The sequence below is a fragment of the Nicotiana tabacum genome, chromosome 17 (assembly GCF_000715075.1).
Source record: "Nicotiana tabacum cultivar K326 chromosome 17, ASM71507v2, whole genome shotgun sequence".
NCBI classification, from domain to species: Eukaryota; Viridiplantae; Streptophyta; class Magnoliopsida; order Solanales; family Solanaceae; genus Nicotiana; species Nicotiana tabacum.
The window spans coordinates 124,578,506-124,598,494 of NC_134096.1; the positions used below are offsets into that span (position 1 = coordinate 124,578,506).

At 35.3% G+C, this 19,989-nt stretch overlaps 1 protein-coding gene across 1 annotated transcript; it reads left to right on the forward strand.

Annotated features, from left to right (window-relative positions):
* Window positions 1-636: 636 nt before the first annotated feature.
* LOC107812879 (serine/threonine-protein kinase 12) lies at window positions 637-11,133 on the forward strand. The gene is made up of 12 exons (XM_016638055.2): window positions 637-1,503; window positions 3,028-3,102; window positions 3,244-3,339; window positions 5,305-5,390; window positions 5,525-5,645; window positions 5,852-5,931; window positions 7,159-7,221; window positions 7,379-7,497; window positions 7,747-7,832; window positions 8,628-8,749; window positions 10,155-10,266; window positions 10,794-11,133. Exons 1-12 carry the CDS (start codon window positions 1,177-1,179, stop codon window positions 10,899-10,901), a joined length of 1,395 nt encoding a protein of 464 aa, XP_016493541.1. The 5' UTR covers window positions 637-1,176; the 3' UTR covers window positions 10,902-11,133.
* Window positions 11,134-19,989: the final 8,856 nt, after the last annotated feature.

The following is a 19,989-nucleotide window of genomic DNA, read 5'->3' on the forward strand; positions in this document are numbered from 1 at the left end:
AAATTCAAGTATTCACCTACGGAATTTGTGGGTTTCAACATAAGATCATGTTAAGGTCAAGGCATTCCTTTGTTCTGAGGCCGGCAATCAAAGAAATGGTCAGCTATCATCTTCTCTAATATTCTATGATCCAAATCTAACTCAGAGATAAAAATCCAGACAATCAAGACCCAAGTCGGCTAACTTATTAAATACTCCCTCCCTCCGTTTCAATTTATGTGAGTCTGTTTGACTGAGTATGGAGTGTAAGAAAAAAATGAAGACTTTTGGAATTTGTGGTCCTAAACAATTCAAAAAGGGACCCAGAATATTTGTGTGGTCATAAAAATTTCTCATTAAGGGTAGAATTGTAAGTTTAACCAAAATTGTTCCAAATTTAGAAAGAGGTTATTCTTTTTGCAACAGACCAAAAAGGAAATAGGTTCAAGAGTCATGTTTGACCAAATACCATAAATGCACTTCTAATTTTCCATAAATTACAAGAAACTCCAACATTTAGATGAAATTACATACTGACCCACGTCCGTTACAGTTGGTTTAACTTCCTTTCCGACCAACTTGCGCGTAAAATCAGATTCTCCACCAATCGCATCCATCGACGCGTGATTACCATGCGCTTCCTTCTTCCTTATTTCCAGTTGTCAACGTTTACCAAAACCCCCTCTTGATTTCCAACTTTTTCACTTTCCTAAAACCCTTTGAAACTCTCAAAATCATCACATTCTTATCCTTTTAAAAGCCCCCATTTTAAGCAAATTCTCAGTTTAAACGTTTCTTCTTAAAACAGCTAAACTTTCAAAAGTTTCTTTGTCTTTTGCTTTATTCAAAGTTCTTTTTTTTTTTTTCTTTTTCTGATTGTTTTCAAAATTATTCACCTCTGATTCAAAATTGTATTGAAGCAATAAGTTTAGAGGCTACCCTTTTGCCAATTTTGGATTCTTGAAAAGGCTTTAGTTTGAAGCAATGAGTTTTGCTAATACCCTTTTGCTAAATTTGGATTCTTGAAATAAAAAGCTTTAGTCTTTTTTCATTGTTTTAAGCTTCTGAAGCTGCATTATTTATTCTTTACTGTTTTAAAGTCAAATTCACGTTTCAGTGGGCTTGTTGAGTAGAGCGATTGCAGATCTTTAAAGGGGTTTTAAGCAAATTAGTTGTTGGTTGAATCCTGATCTAGAAATGGAACCGGTAAGATTCGCATTGGGTAAGCAATCGTCCCTTGCACCGGAAAAGGGGGTTGAGGTGGCAGTGGAAATTGAGAGCGAAGATGGAGAAGAAGGTGATGTTGTAAATATTGATCCAAAGATCAGGTTGATGTATTCAGCTAATGAGGGTGATATAGAGGGGATCAAGGAGCTTTTGGACTTAGGGACTAATGTAAACTTTCGAGACATTGATGAGAGGACTGCACTGCATGTTGCTGCTTGCCAAGGTTACAGTGATGTTGTGAAGCTGTTGCTTGATAATGGGGCTGAAATTGATCCCAAAGATCGATGGGGAAGCACGGTATATCTCATGAAACTAGTTTAATTAGCATATAGTTTCTGTTATTACTACTGATTGTTATAGTTAGATGATCTCTGATTAAGAATATGATTTTCGATTGTTTGTTAGTATCATCATTTTTGGGCAGTTAGCTGGTGATTGGTAAAAAAGTTTGCGATTGTATCTGTATTGTCGAACTAGGATTTTCTTCAGCTATAGAAAGATGCAGGTGTGATGTTGAATATTTGTCACTTGGTTTTTCTTTCCAAGTTTATCCCGGATAATTGTGGACTTGAGGTAATCCTCAGATGGCGTGTGTTGCTATCCGTTCACTCTGGTTAAGGTACTTTTGCTGTTGGCAATTTGCTAGATGAAAAGCATTTGCCCTTCCATTTGCATCGACTTGCGTTTATGGTAGTTTACTTTGTTAAATGGCACAATATGGTCAAGAACTTATACTAAAGCATAAAAGGCCTTGGTAGACGTTAGTACCCTTATGAGTCATGTGAATATTATAAAACGAGGAACTTTATCAGCTGTAAGATATTTTGAGGGTAATTACCAAAAATCAAAAAAAGAAGATATTTGAGGGTTCTAAAGCTCACACGATATCTGTTCCTTGTGAGAGGAGAAAGCAAATGTATGAGGAGCTATTATAGTCTCTTCATTTATTTGATGAATGTCAAACATCCTAAAGTTATTTTTATACTTTCCAAAACCACCATAAGGTTTACATATGAAGACTTGAGAGCCTTTCTGCTTCTTTAAGAAGCTAATATGTCCTTTCACACAAATATGCAGTGAAATTAAAGAGTTTTTCTATATGCATGTTATGTTTGTAACATTAGAGGAGCTTCAAAATTCAAATTGATCATCTAGGCGCTGGTAGCCAAAGTTTTTTTTTTGACTAAAACATTTTACATCATTGGGTAAATTTGAATCTTTTAGCAAATTTCGAGTCTTCTAGCTCCTCATTATTCTATAAATTACAATTACTTGCAGAAATGAATCAAATATTAAAAAGATGTCTTGAAAATAAAATCTACTGTTATCAAATGAGTAGTGTACTGTGAAGTTTGTTTGCTAATGATTTCAGCAAAGATTAAAAATTACATCCGGGGCCTGAGCTGATTTGGAGAACCTCAGCTTCTATTAGTTTCTTCCCCTGGTCTGAGTTCCTCATACCCATATTGTACAGACTGCTAAATTCTCTAGAGCTACTTCAATTTTCTCAGGCATCATTTCATTGTTATTCTTTTAGTACGGCGGTTGTTATACTTGTATACAAATGATTTGGCAGGCCATAATATCTGTACAATTTCACGTAGACCTGAGAATTGCAGTTCCCAGTTGTTTTACTTACACCGCCCTTGGCATTGAGGGAAGACTAAAAATGACAATAGCATTTTCATGAATCAATCACCTGCTATTTTTGACTCCTCAAATTATTCATGACACAATGTTGCCATGTAAAACTTAAAAAAAAATATCCTGCTTTTCCTATTTGATAATACTTCTGCACCAATCTGATATCTGGTTGAACAGCCTCTTGGAGATGCAATACATTATAAAAATCATCATGTGATCAAGCTACTGGAGGAACATGGTGCCGAGCCTCCTGTAAGTTTTACATTCCGTTCTATTTACTCATCCAGTAATTAACAAGAAAAACTAAGAAATAAAAAATTTGTTTTCATAGAAGAATTTGCTTGGCTTTATTGCTATCTAACTTTGTTTTGGCAAAATAAAATTCCCATCCAGATGGCACCCATGCATGTCAATAATTCACGTGAAGTTCCAGAATATGAGATTGATGCTAAAGAACTTGATTTCACGAACAGCATTGAATTGACCAAGGTAAATATTTTGTTTATACTCTGGTGGCTAGCAGAATTTTGTGTTTGTTATTTTAGGGGGTTCGCCATGCCTCTGTGCCAGAGTCTACACATTGCAATATTCTTTTTCCCTGTCTCTTATTTTCGCTTTAATTTTTGGCATTGTACTAGTCTTTTTCGGTGATATCTTTGTCTTTAACTAATCTGGTATGGGTTTTGGTAGTAACATATATGAATACTTGTTATAGATTTGCATTGATGTTGTCATAGTAGCCCAACAAGTCCAGTAAATTACCTTGTCTTTGAGTTGTGAATGTTATGTGACTCAAGCTATAGACTTATTATATTGTTCTTCATAGAAGGGTCAGCCACCTGTGTGACAGCTGCATAAGGTTCGACTGCAGCTGCTGTACCCAGAAAACAAACCAGCTACAAAGTTATCAAGAAAGTTAAATAAAAAGAGTTCCAGTTACAAGCAACATACAGTTAATAGGAGGTGCCTAAACACAGATGTCAAATGAGAAATGTTAACTTGAGCCTCTAACGAGTATCAGTCCTGTAATGGATGATTGAACTATTCTATTAAGAAGTTTCTAATGTTGAAATTGATTCCGTAGTCTTCCACACACTATATTGCGTGGTTTGCCTATTGTTGAGGGGTTTCGTACCTTAGAAGATCAGGTAAAGTGAACTGAGTGTATTGATGTAATCTAAATTGGAATTCAGAGTTCAAGTATGGCCCATGAATGAGAAGGGAAGAAAAGAGGAGTGAGAATGGAGGATCATAAGAAAAAGTAACAAACCATTCTCGGGACCTTTTAACTCTGCTATCCAACCCTCCGAATGAACATTGTTCAAAAGAAAGAGATAGCAGAAGATGTATATAAGACGTGAAAGACAAAAGCTCCATCATTATTAGCTACAGAAGAGGGCATCTATCATTGTTGCATGGATTGCGAACAGATAAAATGATAACACTTCAGATAAATTTGATTGGTGATTAGCTATTTGTCTGCAAGGCGTTGGTCTAGTGGTAAGAGCACAACACATGATGTGTGGGCACGGTTTTGAAACCTTGCTGCGGACAAAAGCCTGGTATTTAAGTGACGAAGGGTAGAGGAGGACCCATTATCTACCGAGACTGTGCGCCTATGGCTCTCGAGGGTTTGTCGTTTTCAAAAGAATTAGCTATTTTCAATGGGCTAGGTATGGTGATTTTCCTTACAAAATACTGTCTGTTAACCTATTATCTTGGAAGATTCTAGTGAAAAGTTTACAATCCCAATTAAATTGAGTAGGCACCTTAGGTTTTAATATTATGCTAATACGATGATAGATCATTAGAGCCACAGTTGCATGATAAAAAAATTTAGAACTATAAAGTTTTTAGAGGTGAGGTACTCATTTCTTTCATTGAGCAACTTTGGCCCCATGTGCATCCATAGTCTGATAGAAGAGTTGATTAATGGGATGAGAATACAGACACAAGTTTTTATAGGTAAGACCCCAAGGAGATGGCTTATAGTTGAGGCAGCGGAGACAAACCAAGATATCCTAGGTTCGAATTCCCAGTTTAATGCTCAGTGCAAGCCCATTTGCTTTAACCTTGGTAGGTATACTGTTGGAGGTGACCAGGTGGCCGGTAGACTAGCTGAGACGCGGGCCCAGACAGTAGCTCCGAAAAAATAAATATAAAGGGAGAAAAGAAATGAAAAAGAAACATTTATGAGGTAAGATCACTAAAGGATACCAAATGTAGCTGCTCGATCACATCTTTGCTTGATCTGATGAGAGCTGCTCAGTTACTAAGGATAAGTTGATCTTCATCTTCTTCTTTGTTTCTGTCATTAGAAATCCTCTGATTGATGTGGTATGTTTGGAAAAAGCTGGGAATGTTCGTCTGATTCTTTTCGTATTCGGCTAGTATATCGCTCCAATCTTCAACTTTTGCTTTTTTATCTTTCTGATGATTCCTGAGATATTGTAGGGAACGTTCCATATTGCCTCGTGGCGTGGAATACAAGTTGCTGTTAAAAAATTCGGAGAGGATGTGATTGCTGATGAGGATAAAGTGTGAGTATAAAATATCAATATTTCTTCTATGGCATTATGAGAATGGAAAAGCCATAAGAGCTTCTTCGCATTGTTTAGCTCTCCTCATACCTCGCTTATTTTATTACATTTTCTAAATATTCGGATTTTTACAGGACGGCATTCAGAGATGAGCTTGCACTGCTCCAGAAGATAAGACATCCAAATGTCATCCAATTTCTTGGTGCTGTAACACAAAGCAGCCCGATGATGATAGTGACAGAATACTTACCAAAAGTAATCCCAATTTTTTTTTTCTTGTTTTTGCTTTATCTAAACCTGTTGTGGCGTGCATGGTTATGTTTCAGAACATTTCACTAGACAGTGAACTTTTCAGTTATTCAACCTATTTGTCTTAGTTGATTCCTTTCTCCATTTTGTTGTTTTATTGCAAAAGCAATACCATTGTTACTAATTACCTTTTCATGGCTATATATTTCCAGGGTGATCTCCATGCATATTTGAAGAAAGAAGGACCTCTTAGACCAACCAAGGCTATCAGATTTGCAATGGACATCGCAAGGTTCACAAGCCACCCTGTGCTATTAGCTAATGTTATAAACTGACTACGTAATTACAAGACCAATTGTATAAATGTCTGGAACCTAGGGAACTATGTGGAGTAACATGTGAATCCATAACAACTTGCATCTTTCTTAGTTTCAAAAAGTAAGCACTCTTTGGGAGGCAAAGCAAGATATCGGACTGCTGTTGATTATACTTTTTGAGTAAATTTGCTGCTTAATGCATCTAATTATTACCGTCTATTGTGTTTCTAAAAGATCCCATCTAGTGCTTTCATATCCACTGAAAATATGGAAAGAAAGAAGAAAAAGAAAATACAAGAAAAGAGAAGATAATACTTGTTAATTGTTATTGGACTTGCCACATTTTCCTCAATTGTGGGCTATCTGCTGACCTAATATTGTAGTGCCCTGCATATCTCATTTTTCTGCATTTAGCTTTAAGCAGACCCTAGGTATCTCAAATAGGATGTATTTAGTAAACAAAAAAGCGAAAAACAAATATTGAGAAACACTGTTTGCTTTTGCCATCAGACAAAGTTGACATGAAAAAGTTACTCTTGGTCATAGTTCTTCTCGTCCAACTTTGGATGGTTACAATCACATATCCTATCCTTAGTGCCACTCTTTCGACATTGCAAAGTGGTAAACATCATATGATATTACTCTCTACTTCCCACTTTTCTTATCTGCTTTCAACGTCCTAGCTAAAAATTATGACCTCTCATATAATGGAAAAATTAACCAATTCTTAAAATTCCATTAGTACAACAGTAGTACCCTGTATTACTTCAAATATGATATGATATCTTTATACTCATTTCATGTTCTCTTACCATTTAACATGTATGTATGAAACACAAATAGAATAAATCCTTGTAATCTTTTCTCAAAAATAAATCATTGGAATCACTCTTAAACTTTTGCAAGAGTTAACCGCTCAAACCAATTGGAATGGAGCACTAAGGATTTCTTCACAAGTTCTTGCCTAGTTCCATTAAAATTTAGGTTTCCATTCATGGGAATTCCCCCAGCTGTTAGGCATGTGAAACATTTGATTGTATTTATTTCTTTCCAATCAGCTCATACTTGTTATTTACTCAAATAATTTTATCAAACATACTGTTCATGTTCATATAGAATTGAAGCTTGCCTTTGATATCCCTGCCAGCATGACGTACGTAAGTAGAATATGGTTCTAACACTTGTATCTTATATGGCTGCAGGGGACTGAACTATCTACATGAAATTAGACCTGAAGCAATTATTCATCGTGACCTAGAGCCTTCGTGAGTTTTCCCCTTTGGTTAGGTCTCATTTGACTCCATTTGCTTATGCCAATTCCTATCCAAGTTTTTGTTGACTAGTCTCAACTTTTGAAGCTTTCCTCCTTAAAAATTGAGTGATTTCATCTTAATATTTTAATATTTTCATTTGATATAACAGAAATATTTTACGGGATGACACTGGACATCTGAAAGTTGCTGATTTTGGAGTCAGCAAGCTACTGAAAGTTACCAACAGGGTCAAAGAAGATAAGCCTCTGACATGTGATGACACTTCTTGTGAGTACTGCTTCTTTCGGATATCACAGTGATTCTTTTCAAATGGAAAGCCATGCTGACATTTGACAACAGCCTCAAACAGAAGTTGTGATACTGTTTTTGCTGCTTGTTATGGACGTAAAATTCCTGCGGCAGCATTGCATCGTGCCACAAAATTTTGCTTCTACTGATCTGTTTCTATTGATTGATATTGCTGAAAGATTGATACTTAGAAATCTTATAACCCTTTCCTCTTTGCTTTTTGTTTAGGTCGATATGTAGCTCCGGAGGTTTTCAAAAATGAGGAATATGATACCAAAGTTGATGTCTTTTCCTTTGCTTTAATTTTGCAAGAGGTAATTCTTTTTTCCTTCTAATTTACAGGATGTAAGAAAGGACAATTTTTTTGTTCATCCATCGTGGATACGGACGATATGTATAAAATATAAATGTTCAAATGCATTTATCTTGATTAACACGCTCATTTTGAAGGGAGTTTCCATTATTGAGAGAACATGTTGGAGAAGGGGTTGATAGTTGATGGTCACTATTAGGCCGTTTTGTCTGTTTAGAGAGTTACTGTAGGTTTTGAATGTACTTTTGATCAATAAAGGCATTCTTTTGCACCACTCTAGTCCACGAAAGAGAAAATAAAACCTTGCACATAATTGAGATTCCATATATCCATTCTGACTTAATCTTAGTGTCTTTTCCTTCATGACTTTGACCTTTTATAATCCTTAATATAGTTTCTTTTCGACATTCTTCCCATGCAATACAATCAAGAGGAGATTTATTATGGTGCAATAAACAAGCAATGTAATTAGCTTTCCTTTTAAAAATTAATCTCTTTAGTGAACTCTTGCTAACTTAAGGGAGAATTCTTAAAATTGGTTTTTAGTATGCAATTGATTGTTATTTGGAGAGTGTAACCATGTGATGAGCAAACTGATTAAAGAACAACTACCTTATGCGAGTTTTATTTTCTTCCATGTAGACAAATCATTTTATCTGGTCTATGATACTGGATATCAGCTAAAACTTCTAAATTATGCCTGATGAACTTTCATAAGTCAAGCATGTGCATATTTGCTATTTTTGTTTCTGCTAACAGGTTAGAATTTTGATAATTGCGCCGTCTTGTACTTTAGATGATTGAAGGCTGCCCTCCTTTCCATGCAAAGATAGAAATTGAAGTACCTAAATTATATACCGCCAAGGAGCGCCCTCCTTTTAAAGCTCCAGGGAAGTTTTATGCTCATGGACTTAGAGAGTAAGTTTTTATCATTTTCTCTGTAAAACTGCATATTCTAATAGTAGTAGTAGTAGTAACTTATGCAATGCGCATGCAATTCTGTATTCTCATTGAATTTAAGAAAAGCATGACTATTAAGATAACAAGTAAAATTTGAAATTTGAGAGTAGGAAAGGAATAGATTTACATGCATGGAAAGTAACAAAAAATTGATCCTATTACTAATAATGAAGTTCCAAATGCTCCAAAATTTAGCATATAAGCTTGTTCAAAATACATTTCTTAATCTTGTTCTAATATATAAAATCGTTGAAACTGTGTAGAAAATTAAATCCACTAGTAGTTTCTTAGTGTAAATTTATTCATGCATGGATTAAGTTAACATGTGTGAAAAGAGTAAGAATAACAACAAAATTACACTGCAGAATAAGAAAAGGAGATATTGTACAGAGGCAAATTTAAATGGAGAAAGAGATGGATAGATGAAACGTAAAGTCTTCAATAGTAAATACAACGATTTTGACTGGTGGGGACATGTATCTATAGTAGATCATATGTGAATTATCAAATTTAACAGTAAATGAACTGGTAAAGCAATTGGACGGAATTGTACAAATGGCACAAAAACAAAAGGAAAAAAGATAAAAATTCTAACTAAGCAGTGTATGCTCTTTAATCAGTCAACATGAAAGTTCTAACTTTTGAATGTTTTAAACTGATAACTTCTCTGATAACTATGTGAAAGAGACATATCTGTTTGTATGTCCATGGGAAAGAGTTGTAGCTTAGGTCTGAAAATTGTTTAATGATGATTAACACCTAGTGGTAATATTGTCTACTTATCTCTTTAACTTTCTGTTGTTTTCATAAAAGCCAGAAGAAGACAGACCCAATGTGCATGTTGCCTTTATGATTAATAGGTTATACAACATTCATTAGTTAAAATTTCTTTTTAAGTGCCCAGAACACCGCTTAATGTGATACGTGGAAAGTTTTCACAGCGAAGGTCCATATATCCGACGTTCTGGGTGAAATGACCATCATTTCTCTGTGTGAAACTTTGTGGAGGATCTAAAATGATGGTGGACATTGGTATGCAATTTATGAAGGGAAAGTATAGGTATAAAATTGAAAGAAAAGGAAGCAGATTCCAGATGTCAACTCCCCATACCTAAATGGATTAATGGAAGAGAACTATTTGAATAATAGTAGGGTTTGGATTAATCTGTAACATTTTTCATTCTACTTATTCTACAGTTAACTATGTTTTACAACGGTAGTTCTGTATTTGATACTTTATCAGATATTTGGTTTCCTGTGAATTACTTTCTTTATTTCCAAAGTATAATTTTTACGGTTACAAAATCATCACTCGACTGTTGTTAGTACTGCTGAAAATCAGAGCTGACTTTGGGTTTTCCAGGCTGATTGAAGAGTGCTGGAATGAGAAGCCGGCCCTGCGTCCAACTTTCAAGCAAATCATCCCAAGGCTTGAGTCTATTTACAACAAATTTGGCCACAAAAGGCGTTGGAAGGTAAACCCTTCAGTCATCATGCTCTTTTTTACCATCTCTATGCGCTTAAGTGGTGTTCAGTGCATATGTATTTTGAACTTTCATATTCGGGTCAATGAGATAAACTATTTGCCAAGTTCTAGTCAAACAGAGATGTATTACCTAATCACTTGAGCGTCAGTGATTGGGTAAGTAGTTCCTATACATTCCGTTCACCTGCCCATGCTTCAATTGGCAGATAAAAACATGCTTTTTCTAGTTGATTAGAGTCTCTCTTTCGTTTTCTGCTGATTGTCATATTCTTCATACCTGGTACTAGAGGACAAGCCGGTGCTTTTGAAACTGTTTCATTTCATCTTTTCTCCCTTCATACTTGTGTCATTCACATAGCCAAGGGTGATAGGCAATCTTTTCTTAGGCTTAACGTTTACTTTAGTCTCAGCAATGGCCTGTCTTGTGTTTTGGAAATATAGTTCTGTTGCTACTTCAATGCCCCTTTAATAATTCTGAGTTAAGCATAGATCTCTCTTTTCATCCTGTATATGCAGGTTAGACCATTGAAATGTTTTCAAAATTTCGAGGCTATGTGGAAGAAGGATCACTCAAGTTTAAGTAGCCGGAATGGCGGCTCATCTCGATCAAACAGCAGCATCTAGCAAATTGTGGATATTTCCTTAGTATAAGTGTGCATATGTTTCCTTCTCAGATTTCTGATAAAGATTCAGTAATAGGAAGTTGTATCACTTTTTCTAGTTTTAAGTCAAATCTCTCCCTGTCATTGAGGATGTCCAAAACAAATGGTCATCCTTTTTTGCTTTGCCTCTTTCTATTGTTATCTATATTGTTTATGTACATCATATTTTATCACAAGTGTGTTAATTGTGCAAATTCTGTACTTTTTCCTCTTTGTTTTGTGGAAGCAAGCAAATAACAAATTGACTTGAAAGTTGAAGGCATCCCATCAAATTATATTTTTCTTCTCTTTGGTATAAAACATCTATTTTTTCAAGATTAAAAGGTCGTAATGTGTTCCTTGAGTGAAAGATTACATAATTCTAGTCCATTGAATAACAGAGCTTAGTAAGATGATTACGGGATGATAAAAAGGGAACTTTTACTTATTTGATTCTCATTTTAAATTTGTGAAATAATTGATATTAATTTGAATTTAAAATCTTACAACTTTAATGTAAAATAAATTTTAAGTTGGATGATCAAATAGACTCCTCCCCCAAGTAAACAAGGGGAAAAGGGCAAATTCTTAGAAACATTCCCAAAGGTTAAGGTTAAGGTATCTCTCTCTCTTACTTCTCAAGATTTAGGTTGAGGCTTCTCTCTTCCCAAAGATTTAGGTCAAGGCATCTTTCTGAGGTCCAGTCTTTATACAACCTATGGTGGGGACCCTGACCATAAGCAGCAAAGCCACATAATAAATTGACTACAAAAATCCTATTGAGAACACCATACATATTGTTAGCTAAATTAGTTAAGTTTTCATCATGTAGGACCACACTAACTTTAGAAATGCTTTCCCAATATAGAAATACAACGAATACTTGACAAATTCTTGATAGATGGTCCGAAATTCACTCTTAATTCTATGGTATTTTGCCTCTCTAGTCTTTTCACTTAGCGCCCTTAAGCATAATCCCAACTGGTTTAAAAAGTTGCTTAACTAATTTTTTTATTTTTTTTTTATTCTATGCCGAAATAAATGCAAACACATTCATATCAGTCCAAATCTTATTATTAAGTTTTTGTTCAAAATTAGTATAAGATGCCCTTTTAGTCAAATTTCCATTAGCTGATCGAGAAGCTAAATAGAAAAGTGTTTCATGGTTTGGTTGTGGAGCACTTCCGTCTTCCTAACATGGTTTTGCAAGTAGCCACTTGATATGTTACCCAACAAGGTAGACTAGCTATGGCCAAGGTTTTGTTGGTGCACTCTGTTCAATATGTTTTCGGCAATACTTGTCTTATGAGCTAATTTTGGGTATGAGTTAAGCGCAGAATATCACTTTTTAAGATGGTATCCGAATCAAATTTGTTAGGTTCGATAAATCGAGTAGTGCGGAATTTAGCCAAACAATGTTATAATGACAATAATAAAGACAATGCAAGTTGATAATAACGGCAATTAAAGAAGATAAAGAAGACACAAATTTAACGTGGTTCGGTCAAGGTGACCTACGTCCACAAGCGGAGAGGAGCAATTTCACTATACCAACAAGAGTACAAAAGAGAGTACAAAATTAGAGTAAATACTGTAATTAGTCCCAAATACCCCAAGAGAATAACCTCACAAGATCACTCCAAAGAAAGGGTTCACACAAGTGTTTCCCAACACTCACTCTCTTACAAAATACTCTATAATGAAATAAAGGAGGAGAAAGAAAGACAAGAGTGAAAAACTCTTGAATTGGTGTGTTTACAAATGGGAGAAACTCCTCTATTTATAGCAAGAAATCCTTAGCCTAATAGTGGATATTATGTCATGGCAAATGTCATGATCCATAAATTTTATTATAGTGGGTATTATGTCATGGCAAATGTCATGAAAATTTGGCCCCCACTTGAGAAGAAGCCAAATTAATGGCCATATTACAAATCTCCATCTTGGCCTAATTTCGGCTTATATATAGTAAATTTGCTCCACCTTCTCCGCAAAAACCCCAATGGGTAAAATCATTCTTCATAAATGCCAATCAATTTCAAGCAAATCTTGAACTTGGACACTGGAAGAGATTTTGTGAACATGTCAGCAGGATTGTCTCTAGTGCTGATCTTCTGAATAGAGACTTTTCTTTCAGCAATGGTTTCTCGGATGAAATGATACTTTATATCAATGTGCTTCGTCCTCTCATGATACATTTGATTTTTAGTCAAGTGAATGGCACTTTGACTATCACAGAAAATAGTAATACCACCTTGGTGTAAACTGAGTTCCGCAAATAGACCCATCAACCATAAAGCTTCTTTAATCGCCTCGGTCACTGCCATATATTCTGCTTCGGTAGTAGATAAAGCTACTACATATTGTAATGTAGATTTCCAACTAATAGCGCAGCCACTGATGCAAAATACCTAGCATGTCAGTGATCTTCTTTTGTCAAGATCACCTGCATAATTTGAGTCTACAAAACCAACCAAAGTGTTAGTATTTCTCCCAAACTCCAAACATGTGTTTGAAGTACCTCGCAAGTATCTAAGAATCCATTTCACAGCATGCCAATATGCTTTACCAGGGCAAGCCATATACTGGCTTACCACACTCACTGCTTGTGAAATGTCCGGACGTGTACAAACCATTGCATACATAATATTGCCGACTGTACTGGAATAAGAAACCTGTGCCATATACCTCTCTTCTTCCTTTGACTGCGGGGACTGAGCAGCTGATAACTTAAAATGAGCAGGAAGAGGGATACTAACTGGTTTAGCATCTTTCATGCCAAACCTCTCTAAGAATTTTTCCAAGTGCTTCTTCTAGGTCAGAATTATCCTGTTGGCTTTTCGATCTCTTTTGATCTCCATGCCAAGGATTTTCTTAGCTGCTCCCAAATCTTTCATTTCAAATTCACTTTTCAGCTGACTTTTTAAATTGTGAATTTCTGTTAAATCCTTAGCAGCAATGAGCATGTCATCAACATATAATAATAGGTACACAAATAAACCATCATTTAACTTCCGTAAGCAAACACAACTATCATACATGCTCCTCTGACCCAACATAAAGGAATCAAACCTTTTATACCATTGTCTTGGAGACTGCTTTAATCCATACAAGGATTTCTTCAACAAGCAAACATGATCTTCTTTTCCTTCAATTTCAAATCCTTCGGGTTGACGCATATATATTTGTTCCTCAAGTTTGCCATGCAAGAAAGCGGTCTTAACATCAAGTTGTTCTAATTCCAAATCATACATGGCAACGAAGGCAAGCAAGATACGAATAGAGCTATGTTTAACAACATGTGAGAAAATATCATTAAAATCAACTCCTTGTACCTGACTATAGCCCTTTGCAACTAATCATGCCTTATACCTCGCATCTTCAACCCCTGGAATGCCATCCTTTTTCTTGAAGACCCATTTGCAATCAACAATTTTTTTTCCTGATGGCGGCTTCACAAGAGACCAAGTACCATTCTTGTGGAGAGACTCAATTTCTTCATTCATTGCAATCAGCCGTTTGACTGAGTCAGCACCAGAAACTGCTTCTGAATATTTTGATGGTTCTTCAATTTCTTCAGTTTCCTGTGCAACTGAAAAAGCAAATGCAACATAATCTCCAAACCTTAATGGTTGTTTACCTTCTCTTCTTGGTCTATGTTTGGCTATAAGATACTCCTCTTCTTCTGGTTAAATTTCAGGAGTCTCAACTTCAGGAATTTCAGCTTCTGGCTCAACTTCAGGAGTTTCAATTGTATTTTGCTCCAAAATTGATGAGCTTGGCTCAGAAAGAATGCCAATCTCAACCTTCACTTGCTTCTGTGTACTCTTTCCTTTATCTATATTACAAGAACTAGAAGACTCTTTTCTAGAATGTAACATAGATGATTCATCAAAGGTTACATCTCTGCTAATTATAAATTTTGATGTCGTGTGATCAGTATACCATAGTCGGTATCCTTTCACCCCAGATGCATACCCAAGAAAAATGCACTTTTTAGCCCTTGGCTCTAATTTTTCATCATTTATATGCATGTATGCAGGGCAGCCAAATATCTTTAAATCAGAATAATTAGCAGGAGTACCTGACCATATTTTCTCTGGAGTCTTAAAGTTCAAAGGTGCAGAAGGAGCTCAGTTGACAATATAACGAGCTGTAGAGATAGCTTCTGCCCAAAAGGCATTTGTCAACCTAACATTTGAAATTATGCAATTAGCCCTTTCCAAAAGAGTTCTATTCATCCTTTCTGCCACACCATTTTGCTGAGGTGTCATTCTCACAGTACGATGTCGAGCAATTCCTTCATTCTTGCAAAATTCGTTGAATTCATCATTACAAAATTCCAAGCCATTATATGTTCTAAGCCGCTTAACCTATTTTCCTGTTTGCTTCTCAATCAAAACTTTCCATTGTTTGAAATTTAAGAAAACATCACTTTTATTTTTCAGGAAATAAACCCAAATTTTCCTTGAATAATCATCAATGAAAGTTAACATACACCTGGCACCACCTTTTGATGGGGTACGTGAAGGACCCCAAAGATCTGAATGAATGTAATCCAAAGTATCTTTTGTTCTATGAATCAGTGGAGATTTGAAACTGACTCTTTTCTGCTTTCCGAACACACAATGTTCACAAAACTCCATATTTCCGGTACTTTGGCCATATAAGAGGCCTCTTTTGCTGAGGATGGAAAGACCCTTTTCACTCATATGCCCCCAATCGCACATGCCACAATTTGGTGATGTCAGAATCTGATTTATCTGATATTGAAACTGCAGTAGCACCTGTAACAGTAGATCCCAAAAGAGCATACAACGTACCAGATCTGCGTGCTTTCATGATCACAAGAGCACCATGAGAAACTTTCAGAACTCCACCTTCACGTGTGTACTTGCACCTAAGAGATTCTAGAGTGCCCAAAGAGATGAGATTTTTCTTCACAGGAACATGTCTAACATCGGTGAGAGTTCTCACCACACCATCGTGCATTTTGATTCGGACTGTACCTTTTTCAATAACTTTGCAGGCAGCATTGTTGCCTATCAAGACAACTCCACCTCTAATAGATTCATATGTGATAAATAAATTCCGATTGGGAAACATATGATAAGAACAACCCGAATCTAAAATCCACTCATTGTTAGATTTGAAACTACTATTAGTTGCTAAAAAAATAGTTCCCTCAGTCTCATCAGTAGCTACACTTGTTTCGGCAGTGTCAGTATTTTGTGCTCATTTTTCTTTTCTGTATGCTTTTCTTTGTTTTTCAATTTAAAGCAGTCAGAAATAATGTGACCTTTCTTATGACAATATTTGCACATGACATTTCTGTATCTGGATTTTGACCTTGATTTAGGTTTCTCACTACTTGAATCTTTCTTATTGGATCTACCTCTTATGAATAAGCCTTCTCCTTGGTTCTCACTAATTTTCCCAGTAATATCTCTATCTATTTGTTCTTTTGATTTCAAAATAGATTTCATATCTTTATAAGAGATATTATCCTTTCCATAAAGCATAGTATCTCTTATATGTTTAAACGACTGGGTAAGGAAACAAGCAATAACACAGCATGATCCTCATCTTTGATTTCAGTGTCTATGTTACTTAAATCCATAAGAAGAGAATAAAAAATATCAAGATGTGTAAGTATAGAGCTACCTTCAGCCATACGAAAAGTGTAGAGTTTTTGCTTTAGGTAAAATCTATTTTCTACTGTTATTTTCATATATAGGGTTTTAAGCTTTTCCCATATGCCTTTGGCTGAGCTTTTTGCCGCAACTTCACGCAAAACCTCATTTGAAAGATTTAAAATAATACTTATTTTTGCCTTTTTGTCTATGACGGCAAACTCCTCGCCCGTCATTTTATCCGGCATCTTCTCCTTTTCTTGCAGTGTCAAATCTAAGCCATCCTGAATTAGGATAGCTTCCATCTTTAATTGCCACATTTCGAAGTTTGCACTTCGGTCAAATTTCTCAACATAAGACTTTGTTAGAGTCATTTTGGCTATTTAAACTAACCCGGTTAGATCTGACTCTGATACCAATTTATTAGGATCGATAAACCAGGTAGTGCGAAATTTAGCCAAACAATGTTATAATGATAATAACAAAGGCAATGCAAGTTGATAATAACGGCAATTAAAGAAGATAAAGAAGACACAAATTTAACGTTGTTCGGTCAAGGTGACGTACGTCCACAAGCGGATAGGAGCAATTTCACTATACCAACAAGAGTACAAAAGAGAGTACAAAATTAGTGTAAATACTCTAATTAGTCCCCAATACCCCAAGAGAATAACCTCACAAGATCACTCCAAAGAAAGGGTTCACATAAGTGTTTCCCAACATTCACTCTCTTACAAAATGCTCTATAATGAAATAAAGGAGGGAAAGAAAGACAAGAGTGAAAATCTCTTGAATTGATGTATTTATAAATGGGAGAAGCTCCTCTATTTATAGCAAGAAATCCTTGGCCTAATAGTTGATATTATGTCATGGCAAATGTTATGATCCACAAATTTTATTATAGTGGATATTATATCATGATAAATGTCATGAAAATTTGGCCCCCACTTGAGAAGAAGTCAAATTAATGGCCATATTACAAAATTCATTTTTATTCTTAGTTTATTCAATGTTAGGTCTCGTATGTTATGTTGTTCACATTTCAGATATCAAGCCTATAGGCATGTGTGGATATTAAAGTATTTTACATTATAAGATGAGAGAACGAAGTGTTGTAATTTATATGACCTTGAGCAATTCTAGAGAATAGTAAATGAAAAAAATGAAAGGGGTATAGAGGGGCAGAAATCATGTTCACGGCCGAAAGTTGGTGTGAAGCAATAATTGGATCAATACTATGCACTTTTACAGAACTTGAACTGAATTTTCCTTAAAAATCTCATGTTGCTTTGTGGTCCCATTCGTCATAATGAATAATTTTGGCTGTTATAATGTGTTTGGAGAACAGACGAAGTGTCCTTTTAACTATAATTACTATAATTAATGGAAGCAAGAAAAGCCAGAGTATAGTTTAAACGCCTTGGTTTCTTATTAAAATGTCATCTTGCCGTTTGATAGAGGCAGAACAGGAGCTCACTCTGAGCTATTGTATCAAGTGTTGGGATTGAAATAGGAAAAGTTGTTGATTGTGTTCTGGAATATTTTTGTTTTAATTTTTTTGTAACTCTTGCTAGTCTTCTTCAAGAAATGGTTGTTTGTGTGGGCGAAGCCAGAATTTCAACTTTATGGGTTCTGAATTTTAGAACGATGATTTTAAGTATTAACAATTGGGTTCTAAATTTAATATATATACATATGTAGTAATAAACTTTTTAACACAAATATATTTGAGCAAAAACTATTGGGTTCGATCGAACCCGTAGCCGGGCTTCTAGCTCCGCCCATTATACCCAGAGACGGACCTACCCTTAGGGTAGAGGGGCCACCAGCCGCCCCCGGTACATTCGAAATATATAGATATATATTTAATTGGCACTCAAAAACTCAAGCTTAGGTAACTACATTGCGCTGCCTGGTTCGATTCCTACCCCAAAAATTTTATTCGATAGTAGCGCCCCCTCTACTTTCAAATCCGATTAATTACGCCTCTGCTTGTGCCTCAATATCTCCTTTTTGATTATTTTTTTCTTACTATAAGCAAGTTTAAGCTAAGAGATTCTGTCAAAGCATTGATTAAGCTATGTTTGGAGGCATTTCTACTTATGATTCATGTAATACCATAATCAAGACTTTTGCGCTTACTTTAGGAAGAAGAGAATAACTCCAAATAATAAAGATAGAAGACACTTTCAAGCATTACAAACAATATTCGCAATTCACATGTATTCCACATGGATTTGGTATTACATACACCCCCCATCCAAATTCCAAATTGTATTTCAGTACCCCTGGATTGTGTATATATAATTGGAGCACATTTTTTCTTTATCTCCTTTCTTTTTTCCTTTTGGCACTTGAAGAAAGAACAAGAACCAAATATGCTTATGGAGCATGTGCTGTGCAAGTAGAATTTAGGCTCTCTTACATGTAGAATTTCAAAGTTAAAAAGTATGTCCAGACTTGATTTCATCAATCAAAATGTGGTCCTCATCCTAAGATATGGTGAAGATTTACTTGCAGTTCCCTTTAGAAGTTTTGACATTTAGGGCTTCTTTAACTACCACAACTCCCAACCCCTCCTTTCTCTATTAGATTTCATCTCTATAAAGCTTTAATTCCATCTCCAGGAAAAATGCAGTAAAACCCTTTGAAAGCACAAGTTTATATGTACCCAGAGAAGAAAGAAAACCTATAAATCTGTTTTGATGCATTGAATATAGAAACAATGACATCACAGCGTTATGTAACTACTCCTTTATTTTCTGTTTAAAAATACATATGACCAAAATGTTTGCGTAAAAGAACATGATATAACACATTCATACTTCTTTGACTATCAAATCCAACAATGTGTTCTTTTTGATCGAACAAAAACACGGGTAACCCATGAATATGGCTCAAATAGCCAGAAATTTTTCTGCCAAATATATTTGTAAGTGACAAAATGTGACATGCCAATTGCCAAGCCCAACATGTTATTTGTATGATAATTTCAGAACACTGTTTAAACGAGGCCTAACTGAAGAAATAAAAGTAAAAGTTGTATACAAGATAGCCATAGGACATCGTTTCCTAATCTATTAATTAGAGAAAATGATTAAAATGGTCCCTTATGTATGAGAGGAGGTGTTAAATAGTCCTTTAAATTTACATTTAAGCATTTTTGGTCCTTCAGATTTGCTAAAAGTGAGCACTTTTAGTCCCCTCAAATATTTAACAAAATCTAGTTGTTATTAGATTTAATGTGAACTTTTAAAATAAAAATAATTTAACAAGAACTCATATTTGAAGGTGCAGTTTCTGCTATTTTTGTATATTTTAGGCGTAGTTTCTACTATATTTGGTCTATTTCTAGTCCTTGAATTAAGACTTGAATGAAGCAGAAACCCGGCGAAAATCTCCATAAAAAGAGTCTCTAAATTTTAGTGTCGCAGTTTC

Bases quoted from the DNA above. Each gene is read 5' to 3' on its own strand.
- LOC107812879 (XM_016638055.2), top strand. From the start codon at position 1,177: ATGGAACCGGTAAGATTCGCATTGGGTAAGCAATCGTCCCTTGCACCG. The intron at 3,103-3,243 runs GTAAGTTTTACA...ATTCCCATCCAG, and splicing joins AACATGGTGCCGAGCCTCCT to ATGGCACCCATGCATGTCAA. The intron at 5,391-5,524 runs GTGAGTATAAAA...GGATTTTTACAG, and splicing joins ATTGCTGATGAGGATAAAGT to GACGGCATTCAGAGATGAGC.